We start from the raw sequence: 20,257 nt of genomic DNA on the forward strand, positions 1-20,257 counted from the left end.
GACAGGAGGATCGCTTGAGCTCAGGAGTTTGAGGTTGCTGTGAGCTAGGCTGACGCCACGGCACTCACTCTAGCCTGGGCAACAGAGTGAGACTCTGTCAAAAAAAAAAAAAAAAAACCTAAAGAGGAAGAAAAACTACAGCAACAGTTGATGTGATGTCAGAGGCTCATACTGGTCCTTAGATGTAGGAGCAGGGAGGAGGAGGAAGAGGACAGGACTACTACTTGACACGTTCCAACTTGCTCACCTAAACTGGGATATTAATTATAGGGGAAAGGACTTAATTATTAAACAATTGTTTTTCCTGCCATAAAAAAAAAAAAAACCAAAAACCTAACAACATCCTATGAAGTCTTCCTCAGGTTTTTTTTAATAGCAGGAAAACAATTATAGACCCATCCCTCTCATGAACATAGATGCCAAAATTCTAAATACAGATATTAGCAAATCAAACCCTGTGATGTGTAAAAAGGATGATACCACTAAGTTAGGTTTACTCCAGTCATGCAATAAATGTTGGATTAACATAAAAAAATCTACCAGTATATTTCAGAATGAAGGAGATAAATCATTCAATCGTCAACAGATACCAAAAAAGCATCTGGCAAAATTCCATACCTATTAATCACAAAAATTTAGCGAACTAGGGAAAGAAGGGAACTTCTCTGATCTGATAAAGAAAAATCTACCAAAATACCCAGCAAAATCATACAAAATGGTCAACTTTGAAAGCCTTCCCCCAAGACCAAGAATGAGATGAGGACACAGACTATCACCAGTTCAACATGATCCTACATGTCCTAGCCAGAGAAATAAGGCAAGAGCAAGATATAAAATGTAGAAAGTTTAGCAATAAGTAAATAAAATTGGCATCATTCACAGGGAACAGAATTATATATGCACAAAATCCAAAAGAACCTAAAATAAGAATCATTAATTTATAGCAAGGTCAACATATAAAAATTAATTCTATTTCTCTACACTTGTATGGTATAATAAAAGGACATATCTGGTCTTTGACCCTGGTTCCTGGCACAGAACTCAAACTTGGAATTTTCTGAGTGAAAGGAGTATCTTTGTTATGCTAACAAGGGTGGGCTACTGGTTAGCTTCAGGATTGCTGGTCACCAGGAAACCCGGCACAGGATTACAGGGCTTGGGCTTTGAGCAGCCCTACTTCCAGCGAGGGAGTGGGGCTGGAGACTGAGTTCAATTCTGTGGTCAATGGCTTAATCCAGTGGCCCCAACCTTTTTGGCACCAGGGACTGGTTTCATGGAAGACAATTTTCCCATGGACGGTGGGGGTGGGGAGCGCGGTGCAGAGCTCAGGCGGTGATGTGAGCGATGTGGAGCGTCTGTAAATACACATGCTTCGCTGGCTCGCGGGCTTACTTCCTGCTGTTCGCCGCCGCCCCCCCCCCCCCCCCGCCCCTTTCCTAAATTTCATGGAAGACAATTTTTCCACAGACGGGGAGCGGGGGTTGGTGTACAGGAGAGGATGCGGCAGCAGCGGAGCTCTGCAGCCAGGTCCCTAACAGACCACTGACCACTAACGGTAGAGGCTCGGGCAGGTTAAGAACTGCAGACTTAATCAATTGTGCCTGTGTAAAGCCCAGATAAAAACTCCACCCCAAAGCTCAGTGGCACTTCCTGGTTGATGAATACATTAATGTCTCGAGGGACACACACGGATTCCCCTGGCAGAGGGCATAAGGCTCTTCCAGGACCCAACCAGACCTCCTCATATGTGTATCCTTCAAAATAAAACTGTAATCATAAGTGTAGCAGTTTCCTGAGTTCTGTGAGTTGTTCTAGGGAATTATTGAACCTGAGGAGGGTCAAGGGAACCCCCAAATTTACAGCCAGTTGATCAGAAGTGCACAAGTGGGTAGTCTTGCAGAGGGCAGAGCCCCTAAACCTGTAGAGTCTGATGTTAACCTGGGGTGGCTGGCGTCAGAATTGCATTGCAGTATACCCCAGTAGAGACAGAAAAGCAATAACCTGCAACAAACATTTGGGAAAAAAAATCACATTTCATTTAATTAATTAATTTTTTATTTATGAAGGGAGGAAGTTTTGTTGTTGCTGTTGTTGTTGTTTTGAGACAATCTCACTGTCTCCCTGGGTAGAGTGCAGTGGTGTCAGCCTAGCTCACAGCAACCTCAAACTCCTGGGACTACAGGGATGTGGCACTACGCCTGGCAAATTTTTTTCTGTTTTATTAAAGACAGGATCTTGCTCGTGCGCAGGCTGGTCTTGAACTCCTGAGCTCAAGTGATCCTCCCGTCTCAGCCTCCCAGAGTGCTAGGATTACAGGCGCAAGCCTGGCCTGAAAATCACATTTTAAAGACCTCATTTAAAATCATCAACTACCACTGGGCGGCGAGGTGGTTCACACCTGTAGTCCCAGCACTTTGGGAGGCTGAAGCAGAAGGATCCCTTCAGCCCAGGAGTTTGAGATTGCAGTGAGCTTTGATCGCACCACTGCACTCCAGTCTGGGCAAGAAAGCAAGACTCTGTCTTAAACAAAATAAAAATAAAATAAAATCACCAAATACCTAGGAATAAATTTAAGAAAAGATGTGTAAGATTCTACACAGAAAACTTACAAAATATTATTGAGAGAAATTAAGAAGACAAGCAAATGGAGAGGTAACCATGTTTGCAGGTTCATTACTATAAAATCTCATGTTCGGGTTGATCTCTAGATTCAGTGCAATTCCATAAAATTCCCAGGTGAAAAGCTAAGAATAGCTAAGACAATCTTCAAGAACAAAGGGCTTAATATTACAAGATATCAAAACTCATAAAGCTACCGCAATTCAATGAGATATTGAAGCAAGGAAAAACAGACAGACCCACATATACAACCACAATTCCGTGGGAAATGAAATCTTTTCAATAAGCAGTACTGTAGTAAGTAGTTGGGTATCTATATGGATTTTTTAAAAAAAATCTTAACCACTAACTCATATCAAAAACAAAAATAAATTTCAGAAGTGTTATAGATCTAAATGTGAAAAGACAAACAATATCATTTCTATGAGATAACATGGAAGACTAACTCCCTGACTTGTGTATAGGCAAAGAATTTTAAACAGGATATCAAAAGCACTAACTAACCATAAAGGAAAAGACTGATAAATTGGACTACACTAAAATTAAGAACTTCTAACTCCTTGTTCTACTACTTTTCCCCCTTCTCACTACTGCACTTGATTAGTCTTAACAAAAAAAGAACTTCTAATCATCAAAAGATTCACTAAAAGAGTGAAAAGGGGGTGGGGAGGGATTGGAGAGATACCGGTCAAAGGATCCAAAATTTCAGTTAGGGAATAAGTTCAAGAGATCTATTGTACAACATGGTGACTACAGTTAATAGCAGTGTATTGTATACTTGAAAATTAACAGAATAGATTAATTAAGTGTTCCCATAACCTCCCCCCAAAGATAACTATATGCTATGGTTTGAATGTATTAGAAAGTTAATTCCCAATGCAGCAGTGTTGGGAGCTGGGATCCAGTAAGGTCTAATAAGAGGTGACTGAGTAAAGAGGATATTTCATGAATGGATTAATGTGGTTCTGCAGAAGTGGGTTAGTTCTTGCAAGGGAGTGGGTTCTCCCTGGTGCTTCTCTCTGCGCTTGTTTGCCCTTCTGTCTGTCACGGGATGAGGCACCAAGAAGGTCCTCACTAGATGCATCCCCTCAATCTTGTTCTTCTCAGTCTCTAGGACTGTGAGCCAAATAAACTCCCCTTGTTTATAAATTACCCAGCCTCACAAAACAGACTAAGAAACTATGTGAGGTAATGCATGTTAATTAGCTTGATTTAGCCATTCTACAATGCACATATATATATACATATATATCTCAAAACATCATGTTGTGTATCATAAATATATACAAGTTTTGTCAACTAACTAATTACTTAAAATTTAAACATTTTTTAGGCAGGGTGCAGTGGCTTGCACCTGTAATCCTAGCACTCTGGGAGGCTGTGGCAGGAGGATTGCTTGAGCTCAGGAGTTCAAGACCAGCCTGAACAAGAGACCCCATCTCTACTAAAAATAGAAAAAATTAGCCGGATGTGGTGGCACATGCCTGTAGTTCCAGCTACTCGGGAGGCTGAGGCAGTAGGATCGCTTAAGCCCAAGAGTTTGAGGTTGCTGTGAGCTAGGCTGACACCACGGCACTCACTCTAGCCCGGGCAACAGAGTGAGACTCTGTCTCAAAAAAAAAAAAAAAAAGAAATGATTTGGACAGATAAAAATATATATAGAAAAGAAATTAGCCAGGCATGGTGGCACATGCCTGTAGTCCCAGCTACTCTGGAGGCTGAGGCAGAAGGATCACTTAAGCCCAGGAGTTTGAGGTTGCTGTGAGCTAGGCTGACGCCACGGCACTCTAGCCTGGGCAACAGAGCGAGACACTGTTTAGAAAAAACAAAAAACAAACAAACAAACAAAAATACTTTTTTAAAACCTATTTAAATACCCAAATCAAAAAAAAAAACAAGAAAGAAAAGAAAAGAAAAAGAGTGAAAAGGAAATCGACAAAGTAGGAGAATATATTTGCAACACATGTCTGATAAAGGGTTCATACATAAAAACAGAATATATAACCAGGCACAGTGGCTTGAGCCTGTAGTCCCAGCTACTCAGGAGGCTGAGGCAGGAGGGTTACTTGAACCCAGGAGTGAAGAAACAAGACCTGGCATTTGATAGATTGGTAAGATAACCATAGTTAACATCAATCAATTGTACTTTCTCTACAAAAAAATAGAAAAATTAGCTGGACATGGTGGCACCCACCTGCAGTTCCAGCTACTCAGAGGCTGAGGCAGAATCCCTTGAGCTTGGGAGTTTGAGGCTACAGTAAACTATGGTGACACCACTGCACTCTAGCCTGGGTGACAGAGCGAGACCCTGTCTCAAAAATATATATATACACAAAAATAAGTAGAAGAGAACAATTTGAATGTTCCTATCATAAAGTAAAGAAATATTTAAGGTAATAGATATTCTAATTACCCTGATTTATTTACATGAATGTATCAAATTCACATGTACCATGAAAATACACATAGCTATTACATATCAATAAAAATACACACCTGAAAATGCCAGAGTTGGTAGGGATAGGAATGTACACTTTAGAAAACTATTTCATCTACACCTGTCCTGGTGTCTTAAGCAATTCCACTCGCAGGCATAGTCCCACCAAAAATGCCTCTATATATTCACCAAGAGACATGTACAAGAGTGTTCTTAGCAGCATTATGTGTAATAGTCCCAACCTGGAAACAACACAAATGCCCACCAATAGTACCACTATGGTGTATTTACACAATGGAATACTATACAGCAACAAAAAAGAATGAACTACAGCTACATGTAACATGGATGAAGTTCATAACCTTAATGTTGAGCAAAAGAAGGCAGACACAAAAGCTATATACTGTATGGTTCACTTATAATAGTTCAGAAACAGGAAAAAACCCATTATGACTCAGGAAGCAGGGCAGGGACTGGGAGGGTACATAGGGCAGGGGCTTCTAGGGCGTTGGTTATGTTTTATTGCTCAGTGGTAGTTACTCAGAGGTGTTCATTTTGTGAAAAACTATCAGGCTGTACACTCACAACTTATGCACTTCTCTCTATATTATGCTCCATTGAAAAGTTTACTTAAAAAAAAATCTAGAACTGACTAAATTTTTCAGTCTTCAGTTATTGGAATCTCCCATTCTTCTGGTCTCTTTCTTCACAGCTACAATCTCACTGCAAGGAGACCCAGCATAGTGCTAAGAGCATGGCTTCTGGAGCCAAAGAGCCTGGGGTTGTCACTTAGCTGTCACCCAACTGGGAAAGGTCCTCAGCCTCTCTGAGTCCCAGTTCCCCATCTACGGCACTTGGAGGATTCAATAAGCATTCCACCAGTGTTAACCATCAGCACAGGCCCTTCCTTCTTTTTTTTTTTTTTTCTTCTTTTTTTTTGAGACAGAGTCTCACTCTGTTGCCTGGGCTAGAATGCCATGGCATCAGCCTAGCTTACAGCAACCTCAAACTCCTGGGCTTAAGCAATCCTTCTGCCTCAGCCTCCCTAGTAGTTGGGGCTACAGGCATGCGCCACCATGCCCGGCTAATTTTTTCTATATATTTTTAGTTGTCCAGATAATTTCTTTCTATTTTTAGTAGAGACGGGGTCTCGGCTCTTGCTCAGGCTGATCCCGAACTCCTGAGCTCAAACGATCCGCCCGCCTCGGCCTCCCAAGTGCTAGGATTACAGGCGTGAGCCACCGCGCCCGGCCACAGGCCCTTCCTTCTTTACGCTCTTTGCTTTCCGTGCGGTTAGAGCGAAGCCCCTTCTCCTCAGTGGGAGGACCTCATCCAAGAAGGACTGAACACCTCTAAGAAAAGCATTCTCTGCTCTGGGGCATTTTCAGGGAGATTGGGCCTCTGGGTGAGTTTCTGTTCCCTTGGATCCCTCTCTTGTCTCTGCTGCCATGGCCTCTGCCCTCCCTAACTGAGACACCAGTCACACATTTACTTCAATGAGGCCATGCTCTTTCCCCTGCTGCCTCCCAGAGCAGCCACCCTCCAATGACGCTCCTGCAGTTTAAACATGAATGTGCTGGCACTCAGGATGGCAGGCTTAACTTTTCCCAATTTGCAGGGAGGAAAAAAGGAAGTAAATGAGAAATCCCTCAGTTTCTCTTCTATACATGTTTTTTTCCTTAAGCTCTGGCTCTGTCACCCTTACTATATGCACTAGGGGCCAGGTAAGATGGCATCTGAATTAGCATATAATTACACAGTGAGCTCTTTTGAGCTCAATGTGTTTATAATTCCAGAAAAGGCACCACCTTGGACAGTGGGGCCACTGCCAATGGAGCCGGTATATGAGAACCACTGTGGCCACAGATTGGTGGCAGTACCAACTGGGGCACCTTGTGGATAATAATAATTTTTAAAATAGCTGATATTTACTACATGGTTACATGGTGCTGGGCACCGAGCTAAGTGCTTTACATGCCTTACCTCAGTCAGTCCTCAGCACAACCTCTGAGGGGGACACAGTCATCCAAGCGGATGAACAAATTGCCAGCAGCTGAAGAGAAATTTTTCTGAGCCCCAGAAATCAGTCCCTATTTTGAGTGTTTCATGAAAAAAACTGCACTGCACAAGCATTTACTCATTTTCTAAACTCGCTTTTAAATCTTAGGAAAGTTTCATGATGGATGTGTGCAGGAGTGAGCCTGTGTGTCTGTGTGGGGTGTGAGCGTGTGTGTGAATGTGAGTGTGTGAGCCCGCCTGTGTATATATGGGGGTTGTGAGTGTGTGTGTGTGTGAGCCTGCCTGTGTCTGTGGAGGGTGTGTGGGTGTGGACATATGTGAGCGTGGGGGGAGAAGTGAGCCTACCTCTGTGCGTGTGTGTGTTTGTGTGTGACAGAGAGAGCCTGCCTGTGCATACGTGGGATGTGTGAGTGTATAGGTATGGATGTATAGACGGGAGCCTGCCTGTGCCTATGAGGGTGTGAGTGTGTGGGTGTGGATGTGTGGGAGTGAGCCTGCCTGTGTGTGTGCATGTGTGTGTGTTTGTATGAGAGAGAGAGAGCCTGCCTGTGCATACGTAGGGGGTGTGAGTGTATAGGTATTGATGTGTGTGTGTGTGTGTGTGTGTGTGAGCACCTCCTGTGCCTGCGGGAGTGTGAGTGTGCGGATGTGGATGTATGTGAGTATTGGGGGGAGGGCCGAGCCTGCCTGGAGTGGGGGTAGGGACCCTCCTTCCACTGAGGCTCCCAGCTGCTTGCTGGCCAGAGTCCAGATGTTCCAGAGAGCCCGGGAAACCAGTCTTGCGAGAACCCTGCCCAGGTCACAGTAAATCTGCCCTGCAGCATGGAAGCTACTCAGAGTAGCTCCAGCGACACCAGGTTTAACCCCCAGCAAAACAGGCTGGTGACTGCACAGCCAGCCTCTGGGCTCACCTTCCTGCAGAGCCCCACAGCTCTGTCCTGGTGCAAATCCTCTGAGAGGCTCCTCCCAAGGATGCCAGGGATAAAAAAGGATTTCATTTCTCATCAGAGGAGAAATCTCAAGAACTAATCTAAACTGTGTTCCACAAAACAGGACACAAAATTGTATGTAGACCATGATTTCAATGTGAAAATACATAGAAGCAGCTCATGGGAAAGAGTGTGGCTATAAAAAGAAAATGGTTTGGATCTTGTTGTTTGTCATAAGATTTTTAAAATTAAAACAATGAAAATAAATTCCTAGAAAAGCTATCACCATATGTCAAAATATTCAAAGTGGTTCCCTCTTGGTCACAGGCTCATGTTTAGATTTTTGTGTTTTCTAAAGTTCTGGTCAATGAGATATAAGTCTTTCATGGCTGGGGAAAAATAATAACCCACCAATAATAAAAAAGAAAATCACCTCATAAATGGAACAAGAACAGAAGTAAGGACCCCAGACTCCAGTCTACAAAATAAGCCAGGAGTCCTTAATGCAGTCTCAAAGCCTCTTAAAAAAGGATGTCTTGGTGCGCTCGGTGTGAAGAGAGGGATAACGGAGGAAGGGGATAGGCAGGAAGCAGGGCACAGGGGGGAAGGTCCCGAGGCAAGCTGTGCCCCCCAGCAGACACAGGGGCCAGACAAGGGCTGGACGAAATGGCAGCCACGGCACCAGAAGGCCACTCCCCACTCTCTCAGAAGAGGGCCACCTTGGACACCTCTGGGGAATTCTGTAACCATCACACCTCAGGGTAAGCTCTACTGAGAGGGTCAAAGAGTCCCTAAAACCACAGGAAGGCCTACAGGGAGCCAGCCCTAGGCCAAGCAAGGCAGCCCATCGCTCCCCACAGGCTGGGCGGAAGGAACCAAGAGGCCCTGCTAAAATCAGACACCAAGGCAGCAAAGACAGCGACAGAAACCCGGCTCGTGCTCCCCTGCTATACACACTCTCCCTGGCTGTTCCTTCAGGAGCGCTCGCTGCCCCTGCCCTCAAGGAGACAGAGGCCCACATATAAATGTAACACGATGCTTGACTCCTTCAGAGAGGCCAGGCTTCCTTCCCCTCAAAGATGCCCTTGCTGTTCCATGAACCAGGCTCAGCAGATGATAGCACTAACGTGGGGGAGGGGTGCCGAGAAGGCAAATGTCATCTGCCCCTCAAAGTCCCTCCAGAAAGGGCTGAACAGCAGTCACAAGAGGCACAAAGCTGGTGCAAAAGACTCATCAGCTCATTTCTCATCCTACAATTCTTGCCTAAGTTCTCCCAGAGCAAGAGGTACCAAAGTGGAAAATGCCGTATCTATCGACCCTAGAAGATTCAGTTGAAATGTCACCTCATTTGGAACGTCTTCCCAGACTTTTACCGGCAAGACAAGCCTTCCCTTCCCAAGGGCCCCTTCCCCCAATACACCGCTCCTGTAGGGAAGTTCTGTGATTCTGTGTTCCTGTGCACTCATTTATTTTCCAGGTTAAACATCTGTTCAGTACTTCCCGTCCTGACCAGAGGTGTGCAGGAAAACACTGGAGCTGGGTTTCCTAAGAAAATATAAGACTTGAAAAGTAAGCATCAGTATGAGCTGAGAAGCTCTTCTAGGGTCTAGATGCAAGGCAGTGCCTTTCAGCACACAAACAAGGGCTGTAGGAAGAGAACTGTAATGGAAGACGCGTGAGGCTCCTCTCAGCGCTGGCTCCTCTGTGGGATCCAGCCCGTGGGGCTGCATGGGGCCAGCCAGGAAGGAGGTGCAGCTGCCCACCGGCTGGCACACACCGGCCCCTGCACATGTCCACGCTCCCTGCCCACGGCACCGCATTCCCGAGACAGACAGTGAGAAGGAGGCTGGCTGGCATTGTCAGCTGCCCTTGCCCCACACCGGGAGTATCAACCTCAAGCAGGCAGCTCCTGTCACTCTCAGATATGAGGATCACTTGAGCCCTGGGCAGCTTCTCCAGATCAAATCACCAACTTGAGACTGTTTCCAAGTGGAGCTGATGGAGACCAGGTGGACAGTGGCCTTGGCTCTCCACCCATCTGAGGCTGCCCTAGCTGGGCACCTTGCAGCTAACATGCCATCCCACAGTCTGTGCTCGGCCTTCACCACGTCTCACCTGCCGAGGAGGCTCCCAAATACCATGCCTGCCCCTTGGTCCTTTTTTGTCTCCTTCAAGAAGCCACTTCGGGCAGGCTGTCCTTGACACCTTGACACACTCTTTCACATTCTGCATGCTCTCAGCTGGCCTCACTCCTGAGCCCCACAGGGGCCTTTTCACCTGCACACCTGCCTAGAAGTTATTGCACACAAGTGTGCAGCATCGCAGGCAGCATCTGAGAGCCTGTCAGAAATGCAGCCCACATCCCAGACCCACTGACTTGAAATCTGCACTTTAACAAAATATCCAGGGCCGGGCGCGGTGGCTCACGCCTGTAATCCTAGCACTCTGGGAGGCCGAGGCGGGTGGATCTCTCAAGGTCAGGAGTTCAGACCAGCCTGAGCAAGAGCGAGACCCCTATCTCTACTAAAAATAGAAAGAAATTATCTGGCCAACTAGAATATATATAGAAAAAATTAGCCGGGCATGGTGGCGCATGCCTGTAGTCCCAGCTACTCGGGAGGCTGAGGTAGTAGGCTCGCTTAAGCCCAGGAGTTTGAGGTTGCTGTGAGCTAGGCTGATGCCATGGCACTCACTCTAGCCAGGGCAACAAAGCGACATTCTGTCTCAAAAAAAAAAAAAAAAAATGTCCAGGCAGTCTGAGTGCATGTTCAAGTGTGAGAAGCTCTGGTGCACACCACACTGAGCAGAGAGAAGGAGCCCAATACAAGGTAACACCACTATTATTACCACCACCCCTTCCTCCACCCTCACCAAACTGCCTCTTCGTCCTCCTCTCCCTATTGCAATTAAATGACACCATCATCAACCAGAATCCCAAGCTAGAAACCTCAGACATTCACAACTACTTCCTGGCCCTGGCTCTCACATCTTCGGAAGGATTACTGAGTCCTGTTATTCTGCCTTCAGAAGCATCTCACTGGCCTAACTCGGCCCCAGTGCACCCTATCTGTGAGCTGTGCACAGCCAAGCTTTGTTTACGTGTCTGTCTCCCTGGTAAGACGGTGAGTGCTATGAATAGGGCTGTTTTATTCATCTCTGATTCCCAACAGCCAGCACAGTGTCTGACACATAGGCTTCAGAAAGTTAAATGTTTGTTGAACCAATGAGTGAACAGGCAGACGGAAGGGGGCTGGGCGGGGAGGATACATTACTTAAGGTGTGTCAGATGACAGGAACCAAAAGTGAATGCAAAAATCATGCAGTGTTTTTTCTTGACTTTATAAAGTTGTTCCAGGAATAAAATTAAGTAGGTGGGAAAATCTGACATAGCACATGATGGAAATATGGGAGGGGTTTTTAATGAAAATATTTCTAGCTTTTTTTATCCTCCAATTTTCACCACACTAATTTGCTGAGAAGAGCAGTAACAAGTCCAAGGTCACCCATAGGTCAGTGACTGAGTTGGGTGGAGTTTACACCCAGGTTTGCAGAGCGGTCTAGGTGGTTATAAGGCGGTGGTTATAAGGCGGGTGGGGAAAGATAAGATGGCTAAAGATGAGCTAAGTGCCAGGGCAGGGCAGGAGCCTCCCAGAGGGAGGGGCACATTCAGAAGCTAGAAGCTGAGTTTCAACGGGGGGCTTGAGCTCCACCTCCACTTGGAGAATTCATTACTTTGCTTCAGGGTCTGGGAGAGGGTCAGTGGTGAAGACAAAACGCAAACTGGGCCAGGAGTAGCTCCAGGCGCCTTTGTTGTAAGATTCCAAGCTGTAGACAAAGCCACCCACAATAACACCCAGTACTGCAAACAGCTCTAGGCGAGGTTTAAGAGGAAGGGCCAAGGTTCCAATGGCCAGAGCCTCAGAGGCCTGAGGGCTTGTCTCATCAACTAGATGGTCTTACTCCTGAGATCCTGTAGTATCCAGCCTACACGCCTTGCACGTAGCACCGGGCTCTATAAATATCTAATGCTGAGGCTGGGTGTGGTGGCCTGTAAGGCCCAGGGGAAAGGATCACAAAGCCAGGAGTTCAAAACCAGCGTGGGCAACAGAGTAAGACCCTGTCTCTACAAAAAATAAAAAATAAAAATAAAAAAATTAGGCTGGGCGCGGTGGCTCACGCCTATAATCCTTAGCACTCTGGGAGGCCGAGGACTGCTTGAGCTCAGAGCTCAGAGCTCAGAGTTTGAGATCGTCTCTACTAAAAACAGAAAACTTATATTAAAAGTAGAAAAATTAACCAGATGTTATGGCTCACACCTGTAGTCCCAGCTACTCAAGCGGCTGAAGCAAGAGGATTCCTTGAGCCCAGGAATTTGAGGTTGCAGTGGGCCATGATGACGCCACTGTACTTTACCCAGGCAGACAGAGCGAGACTCTGTCTCAAAAAAAAAAAAATTAAGCAGGCATGGTGGTGGCACCTGTAGTTCTAGCTACTGGGGAGGCTGAGGCAGGAGGATCACTTGAGACCAGGAGTTCAAGGTTACCGTGAGCTATGGTGGGATCCTGCTTGCCAGCCTGGGTGACAAAGTGAGACCCTGTCTCTCAAAAAATAAAATATCTAATGCTAACTGCCTCGAGTTGGGAGGCAGAAGCAGCTGGGAGGCTTGCCTTACTTCTAGGGAGGCTCAGCACCCCCATGCCTGCACTGACTCCCCAAGCCTGTCTCCAAGTATGTAGGAGCACATTCATGACTCATCTGATGAGGGAAGCTTTGTGTAAACTGGTGGCCAAAGACCGCTTACTGGCAGGGAAACTGAGGCATGGGGGTGGGTAGGGAACCATGCATCATACTTGAGGCCCCAAACTCTGCTCCTTGGTCCCTGACCAAACCATCAATACACATGTCACCACAGGAGCTCCTTGTCCATCCTGCACAGCTGGAAATCTGAGTCCAGATAATGGCACAACACTCATTTTTCTTCATCCCTCCTCAGTGCCTCAGAATTCATACTCTCCCAAACCTGAAAGGTATTCTTCACTTACATTCACTCAGTGACATGTCACTGAGGCCTCACTATGTGCCTGCTGAGAGCCATTCTAGGGGCTAGAGATACATCAGTGAACACAACAGAGTCCTGCCCTTTGGACCTATATTCTCGTGGCAGAGACAGACTGTTGTATCAACACAGTAAATCAGCAAATTACACCAATGCCTGAGTGATGCAAGCGATGAGAAAAAGGAAAATTAGCACAAAGTAGGGGAGATGGGGAAGATGCAGTGGGATGGAGGTGCAGTTTTAAAGAGGGTGGCAGGAAAGCCTCACTGACGTGAGGGAGAGAGAGTGAGCCATGCCAACTTCTAGGGAAGAACATTCCAGCGCGAGGGAACAGCCAGGGCAAAGGCCCTAGGGTGGGATCACCCTGGTATGCTTAAGAACAATAAAAACGCCAGTGGGGCCTGCCAGACAGTCATCTACTCATCTGTTCATTCACTCGTTGTTCAACAAACATCTACTGAAGACCCACCTCTTTGCCAGGCACCAAGTGGTGCAAACACTCAAGAGGCACAGCCCCTTACCCTCAAAGAAGCTTATAATGCTGTGGGGAAAGGTAAGAAAAAAGGGCCCTAAAAGAGGATTACATCAGGGCAGGAGGACGCTGGCAGAGCTAGGCTCAGGGCCTTCACACACCTTGGGCTGGAGGAGGGTCCAGGAAAGACCCTCAGAGAGACATTGGGCCAGACAGTTGCCCCAGCCCTGACTTCAGTGCTGCTGACCACACTGGCTGTGCTAACCTTGCTCTCTTGTCTTTCTTAGTCAAAAAAGCCTTCCAAACACCAGACTAGTAAACTCTTTTAAGTTGCAGATGTACACTAGGTGTTTGCCATGGCCCGGGCGGCCTCTGACTAAAAACGTGGATGCCAGATGGAAAGATCTGGAAGAGGCCACACTGGGAGGAACCCGGAGTGCAGTGAGTTATGACTAGTTTTCGGAGACCTCTGGGAACTGGGGGAAGTGATGGCGTAAAGCCTCAGGGCCTGTTTGTTAGGGGCGACCGTCACATCACACCCACATGTCCAGGGCGGTCTGCTGCACTAGGAAGACTGTGCCTGCTTTTCCACAGGATCACCAGCACCCCCTCTAGGGCTTGGCCTCAGGCTACCAGCCTCTGTGCAGTGGACTCAACCCAGAATCTGAAGAGTTTAGCTCAGCAGAGCTCTGGCCTAAGAAAAGCTCACTCTGTTTTCCCAGCTTAATGAAAGGGCATTTCTTCACAAGACTGAGCCCAGAGACAGCCCGGGAGGCTCCCACCCAAGAAAGCTCAGGCCTGCGCGGAACAGGGATGGGAAGCCTGCCTAGGTCAATCCATACTGGTTGGATCCAGATCCCAGCTGAACTGATGGGAACGTGCTGTTGGGTATGTCACAAGCAATAGTCCTAAAGACTATAGCGCTGGCAAGGAGGAAGTGCCCTGGAGAGTCCTAATCAGGTTCCTGACCAACACCGTGGGAGAAGTCTTCAGGCTCGAGGCTTTGGATAAGGGTGGGGCACAGGTCTTCACTGCTCTTCTGTCCCCAGCTCAGGGACCTGGGAGAAATAGGTTCCTGGGTCTGCACTCCCAAGTCCCCACAGTCTCTGCCACCAGGCGTCTACGTCTGTCTAGTCTCTGCAGCGAGGCTGCTTCCCCAAAGCTCTCTCCCACTCTGGCTTACATTCCTTACGTCATCCTCAGCCTCAGCTCCAATGCTGACATTCAGTCTGTGAAACTTACCAGGGAGGGTACCAACCAGCCACCCTGGCCCTGACCCCAGCATCTTTTCAGACCAAACCTGGCAAGGCCAGCTCCTCCCTCTCCCACTCCAAGGCTGTCCTCCACTCTCCTCCCAGCTAGGGTCCTGAAGTCCCTCCTAGCAGCCTCAGCCAGCAGGAGCTCTACCCATCAGAAACGAAGCTGGGAGGGTGTTTGAAAAGCAAAGTCCCCAGGTTTAGGATGAGATCCCCCCATTCCTTTCTGCCTCCTCACTTCCTTTGGCCTAGGAGGGTCCACTCCATAACTGGCTTGTCTACTGCCACTCTAAGGGCTTCTGAGTGGCAGATCTGGAAGGAAAGTTTTGTGGGAAGTAAGGAAAGGAGGAGTGTGTGCCCTGAGCTTTGAGGCTGGTAAGTAAACCCTCCCAAGTGCCTCTCTACCTGAGAACTGGCCAAGAACCCAGGTGAGAAAAAAACACAAGGCAGTGCAAGGCCAGTGGAAGATTTCCAGGGGACCACAGGAGGGAAGCTTATGTTTTGGTGCCTGGGAAAGACAGAACAATAACCAAAATTTAATCTGCTTGATCTGCTGAAAAGTTGAAAGTGTTATTTTGGCACTGTTCTGAGTGGACAGCCAAACGTAGATCTCCCAGTTCTGCTTCTGTGGGCTAGGAGATCCAGTGACATCATTCCCCTGCTCAAAAACCTTTCACAGCTTCAAGCATAGAGCGAACTTATTGTCCGTGATGGGGCCCCAAACTACTCCAGTCTCTCTCCCACTGACCACTGATCAGCAGAACCAACGTGCCAGCTAGCTAAACAGGACCACCTGCTGGGTCACAAGCACATCCTTTGCTTCCCCACTCGGGTTCTCTGCTTATGGGGTTCCCTCTGCCTCAAGCACCAAGCCTCTCCATCTTTCAAGGCTCAACTCAAATGCTCCCTTCCCTGTGATAGCTTCCCCAGCCCCTTTCCCATCCACCCCATACTCTAAATCTCCATTGCCCTGCAGTTGGCCTCTTTTCAGGCATTTGCGTTACTCTGCCCTGCTTCACTAGCTCCCCAAGGCCTTGCTCTAGCCCTCCAAATGAACGAGCATGTCTTACTCAGCTTTGATTCAGCAGCAGCACAAAGCACGGTACCTGGCAGACAGCAGACGCTTAAGAATTGTTTCTACTGCCCCCGAATATAGTTCATCTCAGGGGCATGGGAAGTGATGGACAAAGGAACATGAAGAATCACACAAACAGAACCCTAAGCTCAGCAGACACAAAATACACCAGAGAACAAGAGGTGTCACAAAGAAATTTAACTGGGGAGTTGCGTCAGGCCTTACCCTTCTTGAACTCCTCCAGCATGGCATCCAACTTGGTGTCATGGAAGACAAAGTGCACTGGGTGGTTATAGAAGCGGGTGATGGTCTTGAGGGGGGTGCAGTCATCGGGGTCCACAAAGGCCAAGTCTTTGACATAGAGAATATCTACAATATTGGATTGCTCATCTTCAAACACTGGGATGCGGGTATAGCCGCTTTCCATAATCTCCGACATTGTGTTGAAGTCCAGGATGGCATCGCTGGGGAGCATGAAGCAGTTTTGAAGCTGGGTCATGACATCCTCCACAGTTTTGGTCCGTAGTTCCAGGGCACCCTGGATCATATTTAGTTCCTCTTTCACGAGGTCATTATAGGGCTCTGTCACCTTCAACATCTCCATCAGCTTCTCCCGATTGTAAACAGTCCGAATCTCCTGGCCCAGAAAAAAGTCCAGGAGCTTGCTGATGGGAAAACTGAGGGGGAAGGTGAGTAGCATAAAGAATTTGGTGAGAACGATAGTGTTGGCACCCACAGCCAGCCCGTGTCGGGAGCACAGGGACTGAGGTACGATCTCCCCAAAGATGACAATGCCAATGGTGGAGGAGGCCACCGCCATGAGGCCAGAGCCAATGAGGTTGTCCAGAAGGATAGTGAGAGAGGTGTTGACCAGCACGTTCCCCAGGAGCAGCGAGCAGAGCAAGTAGTTGCCCTTGCGCCGGATAGGCTCAATCTTGCGGGCATACTTTCTTTCCTTCTGTGTGCCACAGTTCTGCACAATGCGCAGTTCCATGGGGTCCAGGGCCATAAGCCCCAGGTTGAGGCCAGAAAATATGCCCGACAGCACTAGCAGCACCATAATAAGGAGGATGTGCAGCCAGAGGGGCAGGAACCTCCCAGCCTCTTCCACCATGAAGAGCAGCGAGTCCTTGTCCGTCCACTTCAGCCAGGGCCCATCGGGCTGGGCCCGGGTGCACAGTGCATACAGCTTCATGTTCTCGCTCCTCCGGAGGAACTTGGTGAGCACCACCAGCACGCCGGACGTGTTCCCGCGGCTCACGTTAACCAGCTGCTGGACGACCAGGTCCTTGGTAAGCTCCAGGCAGTTGGTGGACTTGTGGGCGGTCTCCGCGTCGTCCACCTCTGTGAAGGAGATCAGGTTGCTAGAGATGTTTCCCAGGCTCTGGCCGTACAGCCTGAGGTTCACGGTGCTGCCCTCGGACACGAAGATGATGCCATCCGGGTTCATCCCACACGACTTGTTGCAGCTCGCCAGCCTCATGCCCACGATCGCGCCCGGCTGGGGGCTGCCCTGGCCCCGGGCCCCCCGCGCCCATAGCAGCACCAGCAGCACCAGCGCCGCCAGGAGGAGGCGCCCTCGGGCCTGCCCGCCCCCGCCCATCGGCGCCATGTTGCTGTGGCTCTGCCGCCGCCGCTCCCCGCGCGCCCTGCCGCGCGGCCCAGCTCAGCACCACCGCTCCGGCCGCTCCGCCGCCTCTGAGCCAACTGCCCGGGCCGCGGGCCTGACGTCAGGTCAGCGCCCCGCCCGCCCCGCCCCGCCGACCCACGCCCCTCATTTGCATGGGAAGCCCCGCCTCGGGGCCGCGGCTCCGGCGCCCGCCCTTAAGGGAGTCCGGGCACTTAAGGTGGAGCTGCGCCGGAGCGCGGGAGCCGCCGCAGGGTGTCCGCCCCGCCCTCCGCCTCCTCGCACTTCCCCGCTTTTCCGCGGTGCCCGCTGGGGCCAGCTGTCTCCTCCAGAACCTGGTCTCGCCGCGCTGTTCCTGTTCCGTGGCTCGCAGAGTCTCACATGCTCGGTTCCTTTCCTGTCCCCAGCAGCCTGCAGCTCGGCTTGGAGCCCCTCTTTGCAGGCACGGCCAGAAAAATGCTTTTCCTGATTTTGAAAAAGAAAAAGGTAACCTGAGGGCTTAGGCTGGCATTGCAGCCCGCCTCTTGGAGACTTTTCTGGCCTCCTCACTCCTGGGGTTTTTGCTGACCCTGTCCGAAGGCCAGAAGTGGGTTCCCCCAGCCCCAGCCCAAGGATGCCTCCATCAGCCAGTGGCTGCCTGGTGAGGAAGGCAGATCTGGGTAACTAAGGTTACAGAAGGGTCAGGCTCTGGCCTAGGCTTATCCCCTGTCACTTCCATTTAGGCACAATATTTACTGAGCACTTATTGTTAATATGTGCCAGGCTCTTGTGCTAGGCTCTGACAATATAGCAGTGAATAAGCCAAAGTTGCTGCCCATTGGAGTTTACAGTCTAGAACAGAAAACAGGTGGTAAACAAGTAACCATAAGTAATATTTATTTAATCCTCCCAACAACCCTGAGAGGTAGGTAGTATATTATTTCCATTTTACAGTTGCAGAAATTGAGCTGAGGCACAAATCCTGGTCCCTCCAGATTGTCATCTCTCAGTCTGTTTCTTCATCTGTAAATGGGAGTAAGAATGATGATACAGCACCTCTACACTAAGCTTGTGGGAACTGTTGGCCTAGACATTGAACATGACAGGACAACTCTTTGTGAATATTCTTTGCTATGTAGTAGTAGTTGTTGTTGCTACCTGCCCTTCCAGGACGTAACCCCTAACCCCAAATTGTGGTGACTGGCCAGCTGGGGCAGCAGCTTGTGGAAAGGAGCTGACAGGCGTGGCAGCAGGCCTAGCCCTGAAATGACTGCTTCCTGGACTACCTCGGTGTCAATCGACAGCTATGAATTGAGCACCAAGCACTCAGGGTGTGTGGGTAAGACCACAGCTGCCCGCCCTGTGAGGGGGAAGGAGACAGACAGACAAATATCCTTACAATAATTGCAGAGGTGTGCTGAGAGGATCAAGTTGACCGCTGGGTCTCGGAGCAAGACTTTTCCCAGCTCTGGAGACACAGAATGCACTTTACTCTCTTCCTGCACCAACGCTTGTGTTTATTTTTGTTTTAGTATACTGTCTGCTAATAAAAGCAACAATCAGTACCAACTGGAAAGAGCCTAAACAGAAAGAAACAGTCATACAGTGTTATGGGAGGAAGAGTGGTAGTGGAGAGCCCTAATTCAAGAAAGCCCCATTAGCAGGGGTTGAGGGTTTTGCAAACTAGGCCAGCCTAAAGAAGTCCCTTGCAAGTAAGTGCCTCGCTTCCTAGTGAGGGTCCAGCAAGCCACTTTTTCAGGGAACAGGAGTCCCAGGATGGGCACTGGATAAGACAGACAGAACAAAGGTAGAACCTTTGACTGACTGTTTCCACTTTGTCTCCACCAACCAGGAAGAGTCACTCGCACTGCCTCAAAGCAAGCACAGCTCAGGAAGGCTTCTGCACAGCCCTCCTCAACTCTTCCAGCTAGCTTTAGCGCCAGGGCCCTCCTCCACCACTTACAAACTTTCCCATTCTATTATCGACTGATTGGCTATTTTTATTTTGCCCTTTTCATGCTGTCTGCACTCAGAAGCTCTGTACATATGCATTAAGTCTCATGGCAGAAGCCAACAAAGGGAAGGAAAATAAGTTTTTGAGATACTTGGGTTAAAAGTGGGAGCAATGGTGAGGGTCTGCTAGGAAAAAAACATTCTTGGTTAAAGTTCAGTTAATCATACCATCCATGACTGCATTCACATGCATGATTAGGTGAACAGAGCAGATTCAAGGAAGTAAAGAAATGAAATGCATCTCTACCCTCTCAGGGCCTGTGATCTAGCCGGGATGACAAGACTTGCTCTGCAAAATATGAATAAAAACATAACTCGAGAGATGTCAGAGGAGGCACATGGTGCCCAGACTGGTGTCAAGGTTTAGTTGCTGCCAGCCTCATCCCTGCTTAGGACAGCTACCCTTTCCACATCTGCCAAGTTGAAATACCCCTCCTGCAGAATTGTGGGGACAACATGGAGATAGGGGGCCATTAACATGCAGGGTCAGGAAGCCTGTGGCTCCCCTGTTAACCATGCTGTGAGAATGGTAGAAAGCAACCCTGCCAGCAAGAAGCCTCTCTCCTTTGGGAGGCAAGTGAAAGCATGTTTCTCAGAGGGGTCCTGCCCCATGGCCCCTGAGTATATAACAGCACTCCTTGGACCTGATCGGTTCTTTCTGGGTGTAGGCCCTATGGCAGCACATACACACCTCCCGTAACTGAGCCCACTCCTTTCTGGTCTTGTGCAGGGAAACAGGCTTAAAGGCTGATTGCCCCTTCACTGGCACCTGGCA

General features: G+C 48.6%; 1 protein-coding gene across 1 annotated transcript in view; it reads right to left on the minus strand.

Annotated features, from left to right (window-relative positions):
* The window catches only part of CNNM4 (cyclin and CBS domain divalent metal cation transport mediator 4), a 39,258-nt gene extending 21,737 nt beyond the window's left edge, over positions 1-17,521 (minus strand). The window contains exon 1 of the mRNA XM_069495348.1: positions 16,089-17,521. Within this exon, the coding sequence (XP_069351449.1) occupies positions 16,089-17,475 (1,387 nt within the window). The 5' untranslated portion in view covers positions 17,476-17,521. The remainder of the gene's footprint in view (positions 1-16,088) is intronic.
* Positions 17,522-20,257: the final 2,736 nt, after the last annotated feature.

Source organism: Eulemur rufifrons, chromosome 19 (assembly GCF_041146395.1).
Source record: "Eulemur rufifrons isolate Redbay chromosome 19, OSU_ERuf_1, whole genome shotgun sequence".
Lineage (NCBI taxonomy): Eukaryota > Metazoa > Chordata > Mammalia > Primates > Lemuridae > Eulemur > Eulemur rufifrons.